Here is a 23,125-nt window from a genome sequence, read left to right as displayed (position 1 = left end):
TCTGCCTTTGAGACCTCATCACCTCCCAAAGGCCTCATCTCCTGAAACCATCACATTGGCGGTTGGGATTTCAACATAGGAATTTAGAGGAATACCGACATTCAGGCGTGCTCCCCGACATTCAGGCATGCTCCCCGACATTCAGGCGTGCTCCCTGACATTCAGGCGTGCTCCCTGGAGAAAGGCGGGCGGGACACAGGATGGGAGGAGCTGAGCTGGGAGGGGCTCTCAGCCGGATGCATGGCCATGTCTGCTGGACTGAGCCTCAGTTTTCAAGGTGAGCTCAGAGTCTGGGGGAGACTAAGGGCTCTGGTGACACTAAGGCCAGATGCGCCTCTCATGGGGGCCTGGAGCCCTGGACAGTTGACGAGACCAAAAGTCATTTCGAGACGCCCGTTGGTCCTGCCATGCAGGAGGCTCCCAGCCACTCCTTAGATGCAGACAGCGGGGCTTCCCAAGAGCTGCACAAATTGCTGGAGTGGGAGGTGCTTTGACCGCGCAGGGGCCCCGTGGAGGGCGGATCAGGCAGGAAGGGACATGGTGCCTGGGGCCCCTGACCCTCTGGCTATACTGGAGGCATTCCAGCAAGGCTGCCTGGGGCCCCATCTGTGTGCTGCTGCCACCCACTGTGGGACTTTGGACATGTCTCTCCATAGCCTGATCCCCAGCCTTGGCAGCTATGCAACGTGTGGATGCAGCGGGACCTGCCTTGCAAGGAAGCCCTAGGAGGGCGGCTGCCCTTGGGGATGCCCCATAACTGACCCAGTATGGTGACCCTAAGCTGATGAGCCTGAAGGCATGTACCCATACATGCAGTACCCATGCACAGAAATGCACGCACACACACACGTACATGCACATATACACACACTGCACATACGTGTGTGCACACACCCCAGCCTTGGGTAGCTCTAGCTGCTCCTCAGGTTCTGCCACCCCTGCTGGGAGCTGGCTGGACGCTGTGGACAAGGCTGACTGGCTGTGAGGCCCACACAGGGTCACAGAGGACCTGTGCTCAAGGCCCTGCCCACTTTCTCTGTTCCTTGTGTTTAGAACGAAACCTCTGTGGTCCTCACCCCGGAACTGACGCTGTATCTCCCCATCACAGGGCACGCCTGGCCCTGGCCTAGTGGACAGCTGGCTCCACACACCCTCCTCCTCCTGGCCTAGTGGACAGCTGGCTCCACACACCCTTCTCCTTCCAAAAAGGGCATTACAGACTTCTGGGTGCAAAGCTTCGCTCCACCACTTACCATCTTTTTCACTTTGGGCAAATTATTGAATTGTACTGCGCCCCGGTTTCCTCGTCTGAACAATGGGTTCATATCAGAGTGCATGGTTGTGTGGTTTAAATGTGCTCTTCTTCATCAAGCCCAGGGCTGCGATTCTGGCAAGTGCTCAGCCAGTGTAGGCTTGAAAGGGAAATTGGAGGCCTTGTTCCACAGATGGGTGACCTGGGTCTAGGGACCTTGTTCCACAGATGGGTGACCTGAGTCCAGGGAAAGGCAGTGCTTTGCCACAGGTCCCACGACTTCACAGGTGACCTGGACTCCTGCCTGGCTCACAGCAGCTTCATTCCTGCTCAACTGCCTGTGGCCCAGGCAGCTCTGCACAGCCATTTACTCAGAAGTTCTCATTTCACTGTTTTTGTATTATTGTTTGATTTTATTCACATCAAGACCTTCAAGAGCCTCAGGGAGAAAAGCACAGAGATGATCACATTACTATAACTGAAAATTAATGGACTGCTGGCAGTTCTAGAAGAAAAACAAATTATCTAAATATTTTAGATGGGAAAATAGAATGTTTTCAATTTGCAGCTGCAGGTTCCGCACCATTCCCCACTCCATTGCCAGATCCCGCCACCGAGTGAGCTTTGGCCCCGCTGTGAGTTGGCCACTGCGAGCCAGGGATTGCAGGGAGAGGCGAGGCTGCTGTGGATGCTGTGAGGCAGGAGCTACCCTGTCCTTGGAAGGGCCATGCCTCTGATCTGAGCTGTAGGAACTGGGGCCTTGCTCTAGGGGTGGAGGTAGCCCCAGACCTCCCAGAGTCTGGGTGGGCCTGGTTGATGAGGCAGCACTCTGACTACTGGCTTTACAATCAGAAAACTGCAAGTTCAGCTTCCACTGGTCACCCAATGCCAGATGTTGGCCCCAACTGTGCCCCTTCCAAGACTGCCTTCCCTTTTCCTCTCCTCCTTCTCAGCTTCTCAACCTTCACAGTCCACCTCTTCCAGGCAGCCCACTGTGACTAATCCAGGACATGGCTCCCACTCTCTGAACTCATGGCACCCACACAGTCCTGACCATGAGATCCGGTGCTGAAATCTACACTGTTCCAACTGCCACTTGTGTCGATGCTGCTGGTAGATGTGCCTGTGCACATCACCTTGGCCCTCTCCTTTCTGTGCACACCAGTGGTTTCTTACTGCAAGAACTGGTGACTCCCTCCTGAGGGCAAATAAACGGCATTGAGACACCATTTTGTACCCACAAGTCCCGCTGCCGTCAAAAGACCAACAATACCCAGTGTTGACAGACACGCAGAGCAGCTGGACCTCACACATCGCTGGCGGAAGCGTGAAATGCTTACCATCTTTTTTGTTGTTGTTGTTGTTTTGAGATGCAGTCGCGCTCTGTCGCCCAGGCTGGAGTGCAGTGGTGCAATCTCAGCTCACTGCAACCTCCACCTCCAGGGTTCAAGCAATTCTGCTTCAGCCTCCTGAGTAGCTGGGATTACAGGTGTGCGCCCCCAAGCCCAGCTAATTTTTGTATTTTTAGTAGAGATGAGGTTTCGCCACGTTGGCCAGGCTGGTCTTGAACTCCTGACCTCTGGTGATCCGCCTGCCCCGGCCTTCCAAAGTGTTGGGATTACAGGCGTGAGTCACTGCGCTCGACCACTTAGCATGTTTTAATAATGTTCCATACCCACCTACCCAGGACCCAGAAATTTCACTTCTAGGTAATCACCTAAGAGGAAGAAAAAATATGCCTACACAAAGACCTTTCAAGATAGTTTTACTCATACTAGCCAAAACTGACACGACCCCAGTGTCCAAAGTGTGAATAAATGAAGGAATGTGGCGTTTTCCATGGCACACTGCTCGGCAATAAAAAGGAACCAGTTATGGATAAGTGCAATGTGGCTGAATCTCAGAGACATCACGTTAAAGGGAAGCCATCACGAAGGTATATTTTGCACAACTCTATTTGTGTGATATTCCAGAAGAGATAAAACTAAGAGATGGCGATATTGGAATCAGAAGAGTGGCTGCCTCCGATGGAAATGTTCTATAATTGACTATGGTAGACATTACCTGGGGGTATGCATTTGTCAAAACTCATTGAACTGCACGTTTTGCAGTGTGTAGCTTATACCTCAATAAAAATGTTTATTCTCCATCATTTCGAAAGTCACCCAGATCAATGAGGAACACGTGGAATGCACAGAAAAGAACAAAGTAAAAACAAAACAAAAAATTACCTGCAACTAACCTCCCACAGGTGATCGCTTTTTCAGCTGTGTACCTTCCTAGTGCAGACTCGGGTCCCACCATTGCACACCTGCACCCTGGGGCATCTGCGTGGCAGGGGTGGGGGCCTGCGGACCCTCTCAACCCCGCCGCCTCCCACCAGGGCCCAAAGGCTCGGGTGGTGGAAGAAAGACTCAGACCCCAGGGCGGGAGCACAGGCCCCAGGACGCAACCCTCCACCCCCGCGCCGGTCCCCCGCTGCCCGCTGCCCATGACCCTCGCCTCCCTACCCGCTGCCCCGGTCCTCCTACCCGAGTCCCCCTGCCGGTCCCCAGCTGTCCTGGCCCCTCTGCCCCCGCCCCGTAGACCTCGCCCCTCTGCCCGTCCTCCATGGCCCCCGGTCCTCCTACCCCCGTCCCCCTGCCTGGCGGTTCCAGCCCCGCAGCTCCCGCCCCAGGCCCCCACCCGCCCCGCCCCCGTTGTCGGCCCCCGGTGAACGCGCCGTCCCAGAAGCACCTCAGTTTGGTTCCACGGATGCACGGACGCTTCTCCCGCCCGGCCCCCAAATGCTGCTGTCCTCCGCGGCCACCGCGATCAGGTGCGGTCCGGGGCCTGGGGTGGGAGTTGGACGGCGCGGCTACGCGTCTCCATGGCGACCGGGCGAGTGCGCGCCCGGGGGGGGCGGGGGCTGGGGCCTGAGGCGGAAGTCCCGCCCCTGCCGGCTCCCATGAGACCTTGCAAAGCGCAACGTAGCCGGAAGCTGGTGGCGGCTGGTGGGCGACCGGGCGCATCCCCGTTGCAGTGCGGCGGTCCGAACCCGGCTCTGGCCTGACCCCCGCGGCCCTGCCCGCCCCTCCCGTCAGGTAAGCGCGCGGCTCGGCGGCCCGGGCTCGGCCTGAGGCCCCGGCTGCCGCGGCGTCGTCCCCGGCCTTCGCGGGCGGACTCCCCGCCGGAGCCTCCCCCGCCCGGACCCCGCTCCACCCCAAGGCTGATGCCCCAGAGCTTGGGGGCGCCCACCCCGACCTCCCCCAGTCCCCTCGGCGCTGGACGGCGGGGCCCTTCTCGCGCGGACGCCCTGCTGCAGCCGCCCCTCCGCCGTGCCGCCCCCCGCCCCTCGTGCCCCCTTCCCTCCGAAGCTGCCCTCCACCCGCACCCCGGATCTGGACTTTCCCACCGGTTACGGGAGTCCGGAGGGTCCTGCCCACCCACGTCGCTTCCCGGGGTGCGAGCAGGACCCTGCCCCGTCTCCTTCAACACCCTCTTCCCGAGCTCCTTCGGACACAGGACTCGGCCTGGACACATCCCAGTCAGGTGGCCTCTGAAGCCCGGTGGAGCTTCCACCCGCTAAGAAGTGAGGGTCCTGCCCAGCAGGTGTTGGTGAGCCCAGTCTCATCTGAAATGGCAGCCTCAGCTCGCTTGGTTTTCCTCCTTACCCTTTGACGTGGATGACTGTCTTGAGGGAGAAAAAGAAACCAGGAAGGGGCTTTTAAAACTTCTCAGTTTATGTGTGTTTAGAATACGTGTGCTTCTTGCCTGTTCTTTTAAACAGTTTTAATTACAGCCCACCAATTCTGAGAAGTAATTCTGCTCATTTTTTGCAGGTCTAATATTCCTGTCATGCTCTGCTGATTATAGCACCAAAGTTCGGCTGTAAAGTGGCCCAGGGAATTGAAGCCCTTAGCTTTGTTTTGGCGTCCCTTTCTGGGACCATGTCCTTGTCAAAGTTCAGAAGTAATCCGTGCTTTAGCGAAAGGGCTCTTCTTCTTAGACGTGGGTAGTTGAGGCGCTTCAGACAGTTTCTGGGAACGACTGCTAGTATTTCTGCCGGTCACTGTGTTACAGCCCTAGGGTCTAAACAGTGTTCTTAAATATCCCTTTTGATCTCACGTACTGCGAATGTTCCAACTTATGGATCCTGAGTTTTGAAGTCTCCGGAGCTTACCGAACTAACACAGAGTGTCCTCACTGGGTTTGACGTTTGCTGAAGTCACATCCACTTGCAGAAGGAGGTATATTTTTGCATCTTGGTTTCAAGATTATGGATTTTTGGATTATGGAGTTTTGGATTATTTTTCAAGATAAACCATATTTGTGCTTTGAAGGTTAGGAGGTATTTGCTTTCGTGTTATTAACTTTAACATTTCAGGGAACTAGGGCTCTTGAATATCCACAATGAGTCACCTAGAGGAGTTCCTTTTAAATCCAAGCTGAGTCCTTTCCTTTTTGCACGTTTTCTTCCTCCGGTGGTTCTGCGAGTATCCTGTATGTTTTACAGTTAGAAATTCAAGCCATCTCCTCATGGTTCTGACTTTTGTTTGCTTGTGTCTGTTGACCAAGACATAAGCCCCTGAGGGCAGGCATGGTGCTGTGGAAAGAGTGCAGGACTGAGTGTGGAGACCTGGATTGGTCTCGTCCTGCTTTGGCGGCTCACCTCCTCTCCGTGGCCGTGGCTTCTGCGTGTGCAGTAGTTCTGCCAGGGCCGTCGGCGGCTGCTGTACAAGAATGTGTTCCGAGGACCCTGTAAGCTCAGCCTCGCTCCCCACCTGCCAGGGCATCTCTCCACACAGGTTCTCCCTCTTCCGTCCTCAGTCGGCTGTACCGGTGGATGCTCAGTTTGATGACGGTATCCGCCTGAATGAGTCATGCTGGGGTCCGAGTCCTGCGATCAGGAGTGAGCATTCACTGCCTCATGATCTGTGGTTCCTGGACACTCTCACACAAGGCACAGAGAATTATGGAGCAGAAGGGAGCCCAGGGTGAACTTTTGATTTTGTTTTTATGAACTGCAGAAAACAGGTGTTTATTTCCTGACTTTGAATGGGTTTAAAGTGGGCACTGGTCAATATTAGGAGTCATGGGCTTCAGAATTCAGAAACTTTGGCTGTGTGGAGTTGAGACCCCCCCAGTGAATACCTTGTTTCTGGATACTGAAGATTAGAAATGAAATATAGGACAGAGGGGTTTTTTTTTTAAATTTTTAAATTTTTTTAAAGCTTCACCTCAACGTAAAGTTCCACCTACAACGTTAGTGGGAAAGCTGGTCTACACGGTCCTCTTAAACACAGTGAAGGAGGGAAGGGCTGGTGCTGGGAAGGTCCCATGGCTTACAGAGTTCTGCGTGTTCTCCGTGTAGTGAGAGGTGGAGGGAACAGCACATGGCTCCATTCGTATTGAGAGGTGGGTGAGCCTCAGAGAAACAGTGCACTGAGGCGTGGGCTGGTGGGGATCCAGGTCTGCTGCCTCCAGGCTGGACTGTCTTCTACAGTTTGCTCGGTGCTGTTGTGTGCAGGACCGCTGGGTCATTCTCCTTTGACGCTGGGGTTGGTACCACCCCTTCCTCCTGCTTAGAATCTTAACTATGTCGATTTTCCTGGTCCTGAATTAGATGGGCCATCAGTTGAAGTTGTACTTTGCTAAAGCTAGGAGAGCTACAGAGACATCAATAGGTTTTCTCTTCACCCTAAACCTTGTTGCTACTGTCCCACTAGGGTCCCTGTGAGTCACCGTGGCGGGGCTGATGGTCTGAAGCCACTCTCCTTGTCCTGCAGCAGCCACACTGTTGCCCCCATGCCTCAGAATGGCCCCAGAAGGCCCTACCTGCAGGTCCCCCAGCAGGCTGGACTTTCCACACACTCCAGGCAGGGTACCGCTTCTGCCCCGACACGGGCAGGAGCCTCCCTGCACTGCGTTGGGGATGTGGTGGGGAGGGTGGAGCGCTGAGTCCCTGGGCTCCCTGTCGTTGGCAGTGATCAGCCCAAGTGTGGTGTGTCGCCTTTTAGGTGGAAAATCGAATTTAGCAGCCAGTCTGTGTGTGTTGTTAAAGACTACCCCTTGCTGTGAATTTCACCATTAGAAGACAGGGCTTTCTATAAATGATGCGGTCTTGGTGGTGGATAACCGTAAGCAAAGTGGCACCAGTAATTACGTGGTCTTCCTGGTCATCGCCCTGGCCACAGCCTGGGAGCCTCCTGAGGGTATGGGGAGCAGAGTCCTTCAGTTCGTGGTCCTCTCGGCCCCTGCAGCGGGCGGCCCTATGACCAGGGCTTCCCAGCAGCTCAGCAGATGGCCTCTCAGGTTTTCTGTTGTGTGGGGTTTTTGGACAGATGTTATTTTCTTTTTTGTAGAGTAGCCTGTTTGTACGTTTAAAGTGTTTGTTTTTCTCTTTTGCAGCGTCATGGCCAGCCCAAGAACCAGGAAGGTTCTTAAAGAAGTCAGGGTGCAGGATGAGAACAACGTAAGCCTCTGCCTCCCACCCCTGCCCCAAGCCTTGGTCAGGGTCAGCGAGTCTCGGGAAGTTGTGCTCTGAGCCCGTGGTTCTGAGACCCTCCTGGAGTCGATGGTGGTTGGCGTCCTCTGGACGTGTGTGACTTGTGCTGGCTGGTGGCCTGGGTGGCCGGCTCTTAGAGTGGTGCCATTTCTGGCGCTCATCAGTGCTGGCTGTTGGGGGTGGGGGCTCCTCCACATTCCTCAGGCCACATCGCTCTAAGGACAGGTCCGCCTCATCTTCCCATCTGAACATTTTATTACATGGGAGGCTCTTTCCCCTCACGCCCTGCCCTGACCCACGCCCCCGGCCACCCTGGGCAGCCCTCTGCATTTGCTTCTTGAGGCCACCTGTCGGATCTTTGGGGTCCCTGGGCTTTGCCCTGAGCCACCTGGTGAGTCACTTGTGGCCCCTTTGCAGGTTTGTTTTGAGTGTGGCGCATTCAATCCTCAGTGGGTCAGTGTGACCTATGGCATCTGGATCTGCCTGGAATGTTCGGGGAGACACCGTGGGCTTGGGGTGCACCTCAGGTCAGTGTCCTACCACTCCGGCTCTGCGGAGAGCCTGCGGCCATCCCAGCGTCTGTTTCTGACACTGGAGGTGCTGACGCCGGGGAAGCTTGGAGGCCGTCTCCCATTGAGTTGCCAGTGTCCACTCCAGTGACGCCATGGCACAGGGTTCCAGCTGCTGGCCACTCGGCCTCCCTGCAGCTGCTGCTTGCTGTGTCTAATCCTCAGGACGATGCTGGGTGGAGGGTGTCCCTGGGTGTCCCCGGTGCTGGTTGATTTGCTCAATCCTCTGGTTTCCAGCTTTGTGCGCTCTGTTACTATGGACAAGTGGAAGGACATTGAGCTTGAGAAGATGAAAGCTGGTGGGAATGCTAAGTTCCGAGAGTTCCTGGAGTCTCAGGAGGACTATGATCCCGGCTGGTCCTTGCAGGAGAAGTACAACAGCAGAGCCGCGGCCCTCTTTAGGGATAAGGTAGAGATGGGCCCGACTCACTCTTGCCCATGGTGCGGGGCTGCTCTGCCTTTAGTGGTTCTGGAGTTGGTTTTTTTGCTGGTTCTGACACACCCACTGGGCCACACATAGTCCGGGACAGAAAGGAATGTCATGGTCCTTGCTGCCCTGCCCAGAGGGGAGGCAAATGGCTTGTGGGAGAGATGGACCTTCCCCGCCTCCAGGGGAGAAAGTAGCTGTGACCGTTTACTGCCTCTGTGACATGTTGGGCACAGTGTTTCTAAGAAGTTTGGAGGCCAAATGGGTGGGTCCGCCTGCGTTTGAAGTTGGAGCTGCACCAACTAGGAGCTCCCCAGCTCCGTTGTTCATGTAAAGGGAGCCCTGGCCTCGCGTCCACGCCTGGTCTGTGCACCTGAGCAGGGGCCGTCGAGGGGGGCCAGAAGGAGGCTGCGGGTGGTGGGTGCTCCAGGTGGGCCGAGGGAGCTGCGCTAGAGTCAACGGTGCCCAAGGGTGTCGCCAGGCACCTTTATGCTCTCTGATGCCCCGTGTCTCCTTGTCAGGTGGCCGCTCTGGCCGAAGGTAGAGAGTGGTCTCTGGAGTCATCACCTGCCCAGAACTGGACCCCACCTCAGCCCAGGACCCTGCCGTTCACGGCACACCGGTAGCTGCTCCTCATGGGGCCTCAGTGCAGGTTCCACTGGGCCCCGATCTTAGTCGACTGGGTTACCCCACAGAATTCCCTTCTTTGCTGTTGTGACAGCTCTTTTCCCAGAAGTCAGTGGGAAAAACAGATTTTTTAAATTGCCAAAACAATTCAAGCTTTTCGTAAATTTCAACCCATAAAGCTGTCTCAAAGAGTGCCCCAGGTAAGCTCTGCACGCCTTCCAGATGTGCACACAGCCGTGTGCGCCGTGGCGCTGTGGGATTCACGACTCCGTCTGCCCACAGAGGTGCTGTCTCCCCTTCCCCAGAGTTGCCCATCTACCTGTGGCACTGGCCCTGCCACCCTTGAACTGACCCCTGTCATGGATGCATCCCACGTCCCACTGCAGGGAACGTCCCGGGTGAGGTGACTGGGTAGTACGAGGCCTCCCCACCTCACCCGGAGCCCCAGAGCCCCGCCAGCCAGGTGTTTCTGGCAGAAGGCTTTGCACTTCGGGCAACTCCAGCTTGATTCCAGGCCCTCGGTCCTCTTGCCCCACCTCTCGCCTCTGCCTCCTGCTGACGGGGAGAGTGCAGAGCCCACCGCGGAGGCCTCTCGTGTTGCCCATGAGGCTGGCATTGCTGGGTTTCAGCACCTGAGCCTGAACATCCGCTCAGAGCTGAAGGCCACCCTGGCCTCAGGTGCTCTTGGGTGACGTGAAGGCGCTGCCCACGTAGGCCACATGGTTCTGGGGGTGCTGCTGGGGTTCCCTCAGACTTCACCCAGTTTTGACCTCACCAGCCTTTGATTCTTGGTTTCAGAGCTTCTGGCCAGCCGCAGAGTGTGACCGCCTCCTCGGACAAGGCTTTCGAAGACTGGCTGAATGATGACCTTGGCTCCTATCAAGGGTAAGGACTTGAGAGCTGGGGATGCCTGGGGAAGGCCAGACCCACGGGGTTCAGTCTGCTGGGTAGGGCTGCTTCCCTCGGGGCCTCCCGTGTGCAGTGGGTGTGGGACCCGTACGTGCCGGTGCAGGGCCTGACTGCAGTGAGCCCCGGCTGCCCACCCGGGTGTGGATTGGGGGTCTTGGGTGTAGAGAAGAGCTAACACTTAGAAGAAAAGCATAACACATTTTCTGCTTGGAATTTGCTGGACCTATATGTGAATTTTTATCCCTAAAGCTGTCATATTAAGTTGTTTTGATCCTTTTTCCAGTACTTTTGTAACTGGGTTTGGGGACTTGCCAGGGACCCTCTCTGGTGATGTGACAGGAAGGTCTTTTTAAATGAGCAGGAAGCACGTCTGTCTGCTGCTGGGGAGCTGCCAAGGCTCCTGCTGCTACGGGAGGCAGCGTGCACGTCCTGTGTGTGGGGACGCTGGCACATCCCTCAGAGCCTCAGCCTCACCTCTGTTCAGGGCCCCATACCTTCAGGAGGAGCAGGGTTCACGCCAGCATCTTCAGCCTCTTGTCCGCTTTGTTTTCAGAGCCCAGGGGAATCGCTATGTGGGGTTTGGGAACACGCCACCGCCTCAGAAGAAAGAAGATGACTTCCTCAACAACGCCATGTCCTCCCTGTACTCGGTGAGGACTTGTGGGCCCTGCAGAGCATCTCCCATGGGCAGACCCGGACTGAGGGCACGCCGGGCCGTCGGGGGCAGTGTGGCAGTCCTGGAACACGTGCTCTTTGCCTTGCTGTGATCTAAGGACCCCTCCCTTACCTTCAGTGACGTTTTCTTGCAAAAATGTGGCTTAAATTTTTCAGATCCCAAATTCAGTCACTTTTTTTTTAAAAGACGGAGTCTTGCTTTGTCGCCCATGCTGCAGACTGGAGTGCAGTGGCGCAATCTGGCTCACTGCAACCTCTGCCTCCCAGGTTCAAGTGATTCTCCTGCCTCAGCCTCCTGAGTAGCTGGGATTATAGGCACCCACTATCACGTCCAGCTAATTTTTGTATTTTTAGTAGAGATGGGTTTTCACTAGGTTGGCCAGGTTGGTTTCAAATTCCTGACTTCTGATGATCTGTCCACCTCAGCCTCCCAAGGTGCTGGGATGACAGGAGTGAGCCACCGCACCCAACCAACACTTACTTACTGCTGACACAAAATGTGTGTATTTCAAATCTAACAGCGGACGTTCTTCCAAGGAACCCAAGGGCTCTGACGGCAGCCACTTGGCCGTGTTCTCTGCAGAGGGAGTGCTGTGTGCAGTGGGAAGCTGGCTGTGTGCTTGGGGGTCTGGCCGTGCTGGGAAGCCGCTCAGGCGCTACCCGAGGTCACTCAGGGCCACCTCTGGTCTGGGGGTGCCTGGAAGCTCCAGGTCAGATGTTCAGAGTAGGACACCCTGGGCTTGTTGCCATTTTCCTATTAACGGAAATACATGTTGTTTGATTTTCATTTTCCAAGGAAATTTTTACCGTCTTTAAAAAATGATTCTTGCAGGTGTGATGGCTCACGCCTGTAATCCCAGTACTTTGGGAGGTGGAGGCGGGCGGATCACCTGAGGTCAGGAGTTCGAGACCAGCCTGGCCAACATGGTGAAACCCCGTCTCTACTAAAAAATATAAAAATTAGCCAGGCAGGGTGGTATGTGCCTTGTAGCCCCAGCTACTAAGGAAGCTGAGGCAGGAGAATTGCTTGAACCCGGCAGGCAGAGGTTGCAGTGAGCCTAGATAGCACCATTGCACTCCAGCCTGGGCGACAGAGTACGACTCCGTGTCAAAAAAAAAGAAAGATTTTTATTCATCGCAGCATTATTGTCTGTGACACTAGCAACCTGAGACTCTGGCCACAGGGGCCGCGTGAATGGGAGCTTGCGCTGAGAGCCAAGGAAGGACTTGTTTATTTATTTATTTATTTATTTTGAGACGAGTCTTGCTCTGTTGCCAGGGCTGGAGTGCAGTGGCATATTTATAGCTCACTGCAGCCTCGAACCCTGGGTTCAGGCGATCCTCCCACCTGGGGCTCTTGAGTTGCTTAGCTTCCCAAAGTTCCAGTATTACAGGAATGAGCCACCATGCCTGGCCAGAAAGGATTTTTTAATACTAACATGACAAGATCTTCAAAGTATGTTAGCTAAAAATAAGCAGGTTTAAAACGGATGGCTTCATCTGCAAGGAGCCCTGCCATAGAGTCTTGGGAGCCCCCAAGTGTGTGTGGCTTCCAGTTGCTCGGGGTGGCCTGGCTGCACCTCGGGCCACTGACGGCCATGGTTGCTTTCTCTTGCAGTCATTGCTGCATCGTTAGGAAAGAAAAGTGCATTTTCCAGCCTGTGTGTGGCCGTTTTGCTGCCTTTTGCTGGGCATCTGCTTTCTGGGGAAGGCAGTTCAGCTTAGTGATCTCTCAAGTGAGGGTCCCTTTGTGTTTCCTTTAGGAGGAAGAGGATGATTTGTGATTGAAATGAGACATTTATTTTTCTAAATAGCTTTAATTATCTTGGGAGACTCAGGAGGAAACCCTGAGCATAGATGAAGGAGAGCAGGTTACGGCGGTCATGACCCCACACGCCTCACCTCTTTCTGTTCCTCTGGGGAGGCAGGAGGAAGCGCCAGCCGTGGGGAGGAGAGCAGGTTAGAGCAGGTTACAGCGGTTGTGACCCCACATGCCTCACCTCTGCCTGTTCCTCTAGGGAGGCAGGAGGGAGCGCTGGCCCTGGGGAGGGGTCCTGCCCTGCAGTGTGGGCTTGCTTCTTGAGGGTGGTGGGATCCACAGGAGGCTGGATTGCACCGTGTTGGGAGCACTGCAGTTGGCGAGGTTAGGGTAGAGGGCGCGTGTCCATTGTGCCCTGGGTCCAGTTGTACTCCTCCAGCAGCCTGGCGAAGCAGGCGCTGTGGGGTCAGGACGGGGCGGGGGCCTGGTCCTCATCCTTGCTGAGATGCTCTGCTCAGCGCCGGGTTCCTGGGTCCCAGTCCTGATGCAGCTGCTCTTTGTCGCCTTCCTCAGGGCTGGAGCAGCTTCACCACTGGAGCCAGCCGGTTTGCCTCAGCAGCCAAGGAGGGTGTAAGTCACTGTCCCCACCAGGCCCTCAGGACACCGGCCGCTTGCTGGTCTGTGAGGGCCGCTGCCTCTCAGAGCGTAGGAGGGGGCTGTTCCCGCCACGTTGCTCCCCTCCTCATGCCAGGGTGGCTGCCTCATGTACCCGCTCAGGGCCTGCGGGGCCAAACTCGTTTGCTGTTCACTGGTAACTGGTGCAGGTGTGCAGCCACTGCGCTGGCCACCTCGTTCTGGGAGCTGCAGAAGGGATGTGGGACACAGAGGGTTTCTGGGTGCTCCAACCATGGGCTGTGCCAACGCAGTACCAGCCAGGGTGGTCCCAAGGCCTTGGAGGTTCTGCAGGAACACAGCAGCCCAGGCTGTCAGGAGCCGCTCCTGTGTCAGACCAGCTGCTGGCAACGGGGTCCCGCCCTGATGAAAGTGAGGGAGATGTGAGCCCCATTGATTCCTAGACTCCACCCTAACCAAGCAGGGCAGGTCTCGGGCGCCCTGTGCCCTAGAGCTTCTGGGGCTCAAGTCATGTTTTGGTATCGTTTTCTCTCTTTTGCCGCTCCTCAGCCTGAAACGGGAGGATTTGGGGCTTTCGTCAGGGTAGACAGTGGAGCATTAGGCAGAGACCCAAGAGCAGGCCTGGCATCAGGATGGGGCGTGGGCCCCCGGGGGCTGGGCTGTGGTGTGAAAGGAGAAGGGGAAGCCCAGAGCAGGGCAGCTGGGTGCCTGCAGCTGCCCAGACAAGCAGCCAAGGCACCCAGTTTAGGGCTCTTATGAGCGGAAGTCACAGTGCGCGCCTGTCAGATGTCCCCATGGTCACCCTGGCCCCGTGGCTTCCCCAGTCACAGTGCGCACCTGTCAGAGGTCCCCGTGGTCACTCTGGCCCCGTCTCTTCCTTGGGAGAGGCAGGCCTGGGAGCGCCCTGGAAGGGGCAGCAGGCCAGGTGTCCGGGCTCCAGCTCTCATGGCCCCGTGAGTTTGCCAAGTGTGAGGTTCTGGTTCCCGCCAGGGCCTCCGTTTTCCGTCACCACGGGAGGGCTGCGGCCTGGGGAGGCCCAGGTACCTTCCAGCCAGTGTCACGGCCAGGCCTTTTCTCCTCCCCCAGAGCGTAAAAGTGACCGAGGTGGCTGGACTGTGCTTGGCATGGAGCTGCCCCCGCAGCGGGGTAGATGAGCCTGGGGCAGTGGCGCCACCCATTGAAGACAGTGCTGGTGTGGCTTCCCCAGCCTGTCCTCTGCTCCAGCAGGTCCCCGCCCTGTCCTGAAGTCTGGAGGATGGGGTTCCCTTGCTGTTCCCTGGCCTCGCACACTGCTCACATGTGCCCTCGCCCCAATAGCTTGCTGGGCTGGCCTCCCTCCAGGGAGAAGCCAGCATTTGTGCCAGTCCAGGCCCCACTGCAGCTCTTCTGGGCATCTCAGAGTTATAGTCCCCCCCACCCGAGAGCTGCTGGCAGCCCAGGGGCCATTGGGAGACAGTCCTGGACCTGAGTCTGTGGGCCCTGAGGAAGGAGGCCTGGCAGTCCGTGTTAAAGACCGTCAAGTCTTGTCTGTTTTTCATTGTAGGCTACAAAGTTTGGATCCCAAGCAAGTCAGAAGGTAACAGAGGAGAAGCTTCTGAACCCTGGTGCTTCCAAAACTATCCTGAGTCTCTGACGTCACGTGCAGTGCCTGAAGCTGCCTGGTTCCCTCTTCTCAGGCCACGCGCTCAGAGTGCAGGAGGGGCTGTGCCCACCATGTTGCTCCCTCCTCATGCCGTGGTGGCTGCCTCACGTACACGCTCAGGGCCTGCCGTGCCAAACTCGTTTCCTGTTCACTGGTAGCTGGTGCAGGTGTGCAGCCACTGCGCTGGCCACCTCGTTGGGAGCAGGACTGTGTGGCTTGGCAGATGACCCACACTGGCGGTGGCCGCTCAGCCGGAAGGGCTGTCGTGGGTGGTGCTGTGCCTGCGGCACGTAGGATGTGTCTGCATGCTGAGGCAACGGAGGGTCCCTTTGCTCTGGCCAGGGCATCCCCCAGTTGTAGGCAGTGTGGCCTCAGGCCTTTACATGTTTTTTTTTCTTTTTTTTTTTTGAGACGGAGTCTCGCTCTGTCACCCAGGCTGGAGTGCAGTGACCGGATCTCGGCTCACTGCAAGCTCTGCCTCCCGGGTTCACGCCATTCTCCTGCCTCAGCTTCCCGAGTGGCTGGGACTACAGGCGCCCGACACCTCGCCTGGCTAGTTTTTTGTATGTTTTAGTAGAGACGGGGTTTCACCATGTCAGCCAGGATGGTCTCGATCTCCTGACCTCGTGATCAGCCCGTCTCGGCCTCCCAAAGTGCTGGGATTACAGGCTTGAGCCACCGCGCCTGGCCTATGTTTTTATATTTTTTAGGATGTGGGTGGGGGCCCCACAGTCCCCACTTGGTGGTCAGGGCTGTGGTCTGGCTGTCCTTGGATTCAGAATCACACCCAGGAGGCAGTGCCCACGTGAGGCCCACCACGAAAGCTCAGGACTGCAGGCGTGGAGCTGTGCGTGGCTTTTTAGGACACGCCCTTGCCCCCGGGCGGGGGGTCCGTTCTCACAAGGTGCCCATCAGTCACCCCCGTGGCCCATAGCACCCCCTTCCTGTCTGAGGGAGTCTCCCCACGTGCCCACCCCCAGCTGCAGGGACGCCTGCCTGGCTTTGCCGCAGGCCTCCCAGGGTCCTGAGCTGCAGTCGCTCAGCAGTTCCTGCAGGTGGTGGTCAGTTCCCGGGCAGGGAGCGGCTGCTCTAGGGTTGTGTTGCTGAGAGCCTGCCCGGTGCTGCCTTAGTGCTGCAGCGCCCCGTGGCGGGTTCGAAGGCGCTGCTGGTTACTAATGCCGCCCCTCACCTTGCTCTCTCCTCACCTGTCTCCTTGCTGTCGGGTAAAGTTTTGGGGTCACAAGCAGCAGCCGGAGCCGGTAAAGCCCGTGTCTGCTCGTGCATGCTGCCGCATCTCTGCCGAGAGTGTGTTTGGCTTCCTCGGTCCCGCTGCTGCTGCTGCTGTCTGGTGTCACCTCACGCGTGCGCACGCTCAGACCCTCTCCCTGGCCTCGGTCCATGGCTCTCCGTGCTGCTGCTGTCTGGTGTCACCTCACGCGTGCGCACGCTCAGACCCTCTCCCTGGCCTCGGTCCTGCTGCTGCTGCTGCTGTCTGGTGTCACCTCACGCGTGCGCACGCTCAGACCCTCTCCCTGGCCTCAGTCCATGGCTCCTGATCCAGGATCTGCATCAGGCTTGGTTGTGTGTGCCTGTCGGCCCTGCACAGTACTACTGCACTCCACCTTGGGCAACTAAATGAGATCCCCATCTCCAGAACACACAGACCCCCGACCCAGGCTTGCTGTTGGGGAGGCTCTGGAGGGAGGGCAGGGGCACTGAGCGCCGAGCTGCTGAGCAGGGTTTCCAGGCCGCCTGCGCTCCCTCAAACACAGTGCAAAGGGGAGGATCTTTGCTCTGTGGCGAGTTCTTCCCTTTCTGGCCTTTGATCCGTGCTGCTCCCTGCCTTTGGGGGAAGAGGAGGCCTCACACCACATCCCCAGGTGGCCTTAACGCCACTGACCCAGGATCAGGAGAGGCTGAGCTCCTTTCTCAGCAGCTTCTTCCTGTGGCCCCGGCCTGCGTGCCCTCTTCCCTCCATGGGGGACTCAGTGCCTGCCTGGGGAGGCGGAGCTGCGTCCTAGGTCAGCACAGGGTGGCTATAGCCGGTGTTGGCGTCAGGCACAGGCTGCACGGGGCATGTTCCCACCAGCCCAGCCCTGCTGGCCGCATGGTGGCCCGTGAGGGAGGACCCTGGAGGGAGCTCCCCCTCGTCCTGAGGGCACTTCCTGCGAGAATAGGGGTGGGGGGGCCACGGTCTCCACCTTCTAGATGTGGCAACCGACTGCGCTTCAGGTGTTGTGTGCGAAGCCTTGTTTCCTGCTCCCTGCATTTGTATCCTGCTGCCTTCCTGCCTTCCTGCTGGTGAAGCTCGCGCTGCCCTTTGCTGGCCTGGACTGCCACTGACGACCCGTGTCTCTTGGTGGAGCTGCCATGGGGCTCACGTGACTTTCCTTCCTGCAGGCGTCCGAGCTGGGCCACAGCCTGAACGAGAACGTCCTCAAGCCTGCGCAGGAGAAGGTAACGGGCAGCTGCAGGTGGTTGACGTGCTGCTTGTGCGTGGAGCTCTTCACTCTGGGGGATGTGGGTGCGTCAGGGACGTTAGGGGATTGTTTGTCCAGCAGCTGGGACTCAGGTACCTCTCAGACCCCCCAGCTCATCCCTTTCCCTGGCCTAGGGCCTCCCTTGCAGCCCCCCAGCCCACCTCCATTCCTCTGCCTCACCCCTACAGCTGGCCCCGGAGCCCAGCACCCCCAGCCCACCTCCGTCCTCTGCCTCACCCCCACAGCGGGCCTTGGAGCTGTGCCCAGAGGAGGCTCTGGTACGGGAATGATGCCCACTATCCTCGGGGGTCGAGAGCCCCGCCAGCTCCCTGCCTCCTTCGGGGCTTGACTGGGACAAGCAGGGCAGGCACCCCCGGGGCAGCATGGGCGTCCTCAGGTCATGTTGCTATTTGTCAGCAGCGGCTGGCGGGGGCCACGTCTGCAGACACCAGGCCTCACAATGATGTGGGCTCTTGATGCTGGAATCCGTTTGGGGCCACTGTAGGACTTTCTGGGGCTCAGCCTGACGGGTGTCCCCAGGCCCCTGTTACTTTGGATGCCCTCACCCTGGGGATTCCTGCACTCCTGAAGCTTTAAGCTAATCTCTGCCGCCCCCATTAATGCTGCCGTCTTAATCCGTGTAGGTGAAGGAGGGAAAGATTTTTGATGATGTGTCCAGTGGGGTCTCTCAGTTGGCGTCCAAGGTAGGGAGCCTGCCGCATGTGCGGGCACAGTCAAAGCCAGTCTCCATATTCCATGGCCCTGGGCATGAGAGCAGGGTGTGCCCCGTGAAGCCCCCAGCCCGCCTTGGCAGTGGCCACTGTCCTCTGAGATGGGAGGAGGGCCGCCCGGCCTGATGGCCCGAGGAATATGGAAACAGCTTGGCCCACTGCGGCCCGGTCAGCCACTAACTGTCACTTCTCCTGCTCTTACCTTGCTGCCACTGGCCTTTTCCTCGGTAAGTGCCAGCGCCGTCTTAGCTGCCATTGGTCTCGCTGCTCTGCGGGCCATTCGGGGCGTGCATTTTGTCCTGTTTCCTGGCATGAGGTGCTCTGCAGACGGGGAGGGAAGAGCAGGTCTCGGTCCTCTCCCACGTGGTGGGAGCTCTCGAGGTCTGTGCCCGCGGCTGTCCTCACTGCCATGTCCCGCATGCACCTGGTGCCACTGAGGCGTGGCTGTGCGTGTCTGTGTCTGTACTCCTGTGTGCGGCACCCCTTGTTTCTGGATGTTTCTGGATTTTACCCGGGTCTTTTCAGCAGGATGGCGTGTGTCAGCTTGCATGTGGGGGCCTCCCAAAGCTGCCTGTGCCGTGACAGAGCCTTCCTAATCTCTCTTCCCATCGCCTTCCAGGTCCAGGGAGTCGGTAGTAAGGGATGGCGGGACGTCACCACCTTTTTTTCGGGGAAAGCAGAGGGCCCCTTGGACAGGTACGCTGTGTCCCCTCCTGGGCCTTGCGTCCCGCTCCCCTGCCTTGGCCACTCCTCCCACAGGCTGTCGGGGAGGTGGTCGGCATCGTTGCTGGGGAGGGGAGGGGGGCGCTGTGGAAGGCTCTCTGAGTGCTCTGCAAGGCCTGTCCTGCCTGTCTCTGCCCTGACTGGGCTCCCCAGGCTAGGGTGGGAGGGAAGGTCTCACCCACACGCCCCCACGTAGGAGGAGCTGGCCCTACTCTGCTGTTCCTCTGTCTTCCAGACTCTGGGTGGGTGGAGCAGGTGGGGGGCCGGGGACAGGAGGGCTGGGGGCCCCAGAGACCTGTCCTGGCCCCCATGTCCAGCTCTGCCCTTCGCGCTGGGCACCCCAGGCATTTCTGCTGGAAGCTGGCTGCTTTTCTCGGCCTCTGACTCCAGCAGGGGAACCACAGGGGATCTCTTAGGGCCTGGCCTTGTGCTGTCTACTGAGAGGCCAATGCTGGTGGGCACAGATGCGCTGCCCCCTAGGTGGGCCCAAATTTTCCCTGAGACGCCCTTCTCTTCCCTCCGTGTGTGTGGTTTTCAGTGATGTGATTGCAGCTGAGGACAGGGCAGGGCCTGGTTCGGGGCCGGCGTAGCTGAGGACAGAGGGCAGGGCCTGGTTCGGGGCCGGCGTAGCGGAGGACAGAGGGCAGGGCCTGGTTCGGGGCCGGCATAGCTGAGGACAGGGCAGGGCCTGGTTCGGGGCCGGCATAGCTGAGGACAGGGCAGGGCCTGGTTCGGGCCGGCATAGCTGAGAGTGTTGCTCAGGAGAGCCTGTGTCCCAGCTTGAGGGCAGTGCCCCTGCCCCTCCCCACTTGACTAAACCACTGTTTTATCGCAGCAGTTTGGAGCTGGTAGAAAAAGAAGTTTTTAGTAGAACTATCCTGCAGTTTGGGTGATTGATAGAGTGGGCCCTGATTCTCCAGCTCCCCAGCAGTTTCCACTGCTATGAAGTGGGAGAAACAGCTCCCGCCTGGTGGGGCTGCTGTGGACCCCGAGCGCTGGCCTGGGAAGGTGGTCACTGTCCCGGTGCAGAGCTCTCGGGGGCACAGAATTCCTAGTGGTGGGCTAAGTAACAGTCATTCAGAATCCCCCTTCTGTCTCTTTAAAAGCCCCTCGGAGGGCCACAGTTACCAGAACAGCGGTCCGGACCACTTCCAAAACAGCACCATAGACCAGAGTTTCTGGGAGACCTTTGGAAGTGCTGAGCCCACCAAAGCCCGCAAGTCCCCAAGCAGCGACAGCTGGACGTGCGCAGACACCTCCACCGAGAGGAGGAGCTCGGACAGCTGGGAGGTGTGGGGCTCGGCCTCCACCAACAGGAACAGCAACAGCGACGGTGGGGAGGGCGGGGAGGGTGCCAAGAAGGCAGTGCCACTGGCTGTGCCCGCCGACGATGGCTGGGACAACCAGAACTGGTAGGGCCCACCGCGCCCCTGTCCCCAGTGCCCCCAGGCGACTTCATGTTTGCACTCTGCCCTCATCGTTCCTCCTCCTTTCATTTGACCCAAGAATCAGCGACTGCAGTGTGAGGACAGCGTCTCGGGAGGCAGGACCCCAGGGAGACTCGGGTTCTCACCGCCTGCCACGTGGGGTTCTCGGTGCGTGGGAGCGGCCTGCTCTCCAGCCTGGGCGGGGGCCATCCCATCCTACACTCCCCTGGGCATTCTTGGACTCAAGGCAGGGGCTCTTCGTGGTTTGCTGGGAGGTGGGCTGCAGCACAGAGCCCTGTGACTGTTCGGCGGCCGGTTCACTACGCAGTATCTCGGGGCTGGGACCAGCCCCGTGCCGAGCTGTCAGCAACGTGAGGTGTCCCTTCTCCTTGAGATACTTAACTTTGGGTTTGCTCTAGTTCTTTTTTTTGAAGAGAGTGACTGGAGTGGTAAAGATGGAAACGGTAAAAGCGATACTGGCGCTCACACTGCCGTCCGACCACCCTCGGCTCCCATGTCCACGCCTGCCTGGGCCTGTGCGGTCAAACCTGCGTCGGTCGTGACCCTCCGTGGCTTCCCTGCATCCGCACTGTCCAACCACCAAGTTCACCAGACACAGCCCCCACAATAGCCACACCCACACCTGAGCTGTTCTCAGTGCTGGAACTTGGCCATCCTGGAACACCCTGGAAGAAAAAGGAGCGCAGGGTGGGCCCTCGGCCCTGATGCAGGAGGGCACGACAGCAGTGTGGCCCGGCAGGAGAGCCCCGGGCTCAGGAGCTGAGCAGGGATGCCTGTGCGCGGTGCCTGGGGCTGCCCTACAGACTGGTGCCCGCCACGTGCCGACCCTCACCTCCCCGAGGACTGGATGATGTGCTGCCGTGTGTGACTCATCTCCGTTGCCCAGCCCGTGTGACCCTGGGCCTTGGCCAGCTGTGCATGCACCCGAAGCTCGTGCAGTTTGTATGTGAGGTGCTCTCTCCCCCGCCACCATGCTCATCACTGTGGCCTTGGCCACGCTCCTTGGTCACCCCACTTCCCGGTCGCCATCTGCAGCGCTCCTGGAGCAACCTGGGCCCTTCAGCCCCTGTGCTCGTCCCACCCTAGGGACTCAGCCACCCGCGAAACAGGATGGGACGAGATTTCAGCGAGCCCTCCTGGCGCCCGGTCCTCCCTGTGGGCACCAGCCCTCTTGGTAGCCGGTGTGGAGGGCCGGTGTCCTTGGCTGCCATGGAGGGACTTGGTCACCGAAACAGCCACCTGCTGTAATTGGACCTGAAGTCAGAGGCCGGGGGTCAGAGGCTCATGGTGCTGAGAAGCCACTGGGCAAAGTGGCCAACACAAAGGTCCCAGGAAGCCGTCCCTCGAGAGCTGAGCGTGAGGTCTTTGCGTCTTTCTCCAAGCTGAGACTTGGGTGTGCGGCATGCGCGTGGTGTTCCCCGAGGGCTGCTTGGACCCTGGTGGGCTGAATGCTCCGAGGAGGGGTGGACTCCACTGGACACTGGGATGTGGTGGTCCATGTGCCTGTTTCCACGTCAGCACCTTTTGACTTGGCAGCATGGAGCCAAGCTCTGCCCCCGCCCAGGAGGGTGCCTTTCTTGGGGGTAGGGGGACGGCCCCCTCTGCCTGCCCCAGATCCCCTTTAATGGGAGGTGCAGCCAGCAGTGTGGAGGTGTCTGGGCCACCTTCAGAAGGTGGATGTGGTGGCCGAGACCCTATCCACAGAAGGTGACGGCCTTTCCCTTCTGCAGGTGTGGGCAGGTGGGCCTGGGACAGGTGCTGGGGCCTCTCCTGGCTGTATGTGAGGGCCCATGTGGAAGGCGCGGACCTGACAGCATTCCAATAAAGCATAGGGAACACGCAGAACATCTGGGTGCATCCCAAGGGGCCACTTCAGTGCTGTGCGAGTAGGGTCATGGGACCCCAGGAAGGCAGGAGTGGGACACTAGGAATCATGCGCAGGCCCCTCACTGCTCCTGGCCCCTCCGCCCAGCCCTCCTGGGGAGGCCCTGGCATCACTCCATCTGAGGCAGAGCTTCTGGGGAGTAGGGCAGTAGGCAGCTGGGTGACCCAGCCAGGGAAGAGGTCAAGGGGCCCCGACATGTGCCTCTGGCTGGCCAGTGAGACACTGGGGTGGGGTCCAGGGACCCTTGGCCTGGAGAGATGAGCAGCGGCTCCTGTACTGGAGGGTGGCACCAGGGCCTGTGTCTAGGAAGGCTCCTGCCCCTCCCAGAGATTCAACACCCCCCACGCTGGGGAGGATCTCAGCCCGTATCCTGGAAACTCAAGGTGCCACCTGATACCGGGGTTGTGGGGCAGGGAGGGTGGCTGTAGGCAGGAGAGGCCCACGGAGGTCCTGGAGTCTGTGTGTCTCAACTGGGTGGCTCCGAAGGGTCGTCCTGCTCTGGGGCAGCACTTTAGGGCAGGTGGGCTGAGGCCAGAACTGCTGGATGGGGAAGGCGAAAGTGGCAGGTCCCAGCCCAGGCTTTGTGGGCCTGGAGTTTGTTCTTGGCTGAAGCCTGGTCTCGGCCTCTGGCCAGCTTGGTGGGGCGTGGGCAGTGATGCTGCACCGTCCCTGGCCTCCAGCATGCAGTTCCACCCCCAGTGCTCCAGGAGTTCAGGCTGACAGCGCTGGGCACCTTCTACCACCTCTCCCTTCCCTTGAGCCAGCCTCTGCTGTCTGTCCCCAGACACTGGCCTGACCCAGTGGACACTCAAGGCCAACTTCTGCCCTTCCAGAAACTTCTGAGTGCACTGGGCTTCCCTGGCCACCCACTCATCACG

The 23,125-nt window shown here is 58.5% G+C and overlaps 2 protein-coding genes across 5 annotated transcripts in view; both read left to right on the top strand.

The window, feature by feature from the left end:
• The first annotated feature begins 4,200 nt into the window (after positions 1-4,200).
• ARFGAP1 (ADP ribosylation factor GTPase activating protein 1) lies at positions 4,201-22,204 on the top strand. 4 transcript variants are annotated; one of them, XM_025398553.1, is made up of 14 exons: positions 4,201-4,335; positions 7,643-7,706; positions 8,157-8,266; positions 8,546-8,717; positions 9,257-9,357; positions 10,161-10,247; positions 10,825-10,921; positions 13,279-13,335; positions 14,882-14,914; positions 16,210-16,239; positions 17,381-17,437; positions 18,105-18,164; positions 18,817-18,887; positions 20,021-22,204. In XM_025398553.1, exons 2-14 carry the CDS (start codon positions 7,647-7,649, stop codon positions 20,328-20,330), a joined length of 1,245 nt encoding a protein of 414 aa, XP_025254338.1. In that variant the 5' UTR covers positions 4,201-4,335; positions 7,643-7,646; the 3' UTR covers positions 20,331-22,204. The 4 variants fall into 4 exon arrangements, with proteins under 4 accessions (XP_025254338.1, XP_025254339.1, XP_025254342.1 ...); XM_025398554.1 differs by lacking the exon at positions 16,210-16,239 and having other exon boundaries at positions 18,811-18,887; XM_025398555.1 differs by lacking the exon at positions 8,157-8,266 and having other exon boundaries at positions 4,212-4,335.
• COL20A1 (collagen type XX alpha 1 chain) overlaps positions 21,765-23,125 on the top strand; it is a 42,159-nt gene continuing 40,798 nt past the window's right edge. Inside the window, 1 exon segment of the mRNA XM_025398125.1 lies at positions 21,765-21,801. Coding sequence (XP_025253910.1) covers positions 21,765-21,801 — 37 coding nt within the window.

The sequence above is a fragment of the Theropithecus gelada genome, chromosome 10 (assembly GCF_003255815.1).
Source record: "Theropithecus gelada isolate Dixy chromosome 10, Tgel_1.0, whole genome shotgun sequence".
Classification (NCBI taxonomy): domain Eukaryota; kingdom Metazoa; phylum Chordata; class Mammalia; order Primates; family Cercopithecidae; genus Theropithecus; species Theropithecus gelada.
The sequence above is the reverse complement of the archived record's forward strand: the minus strand, read 5'-3'. Positions and strand labels throughout refer to the sequence as shown.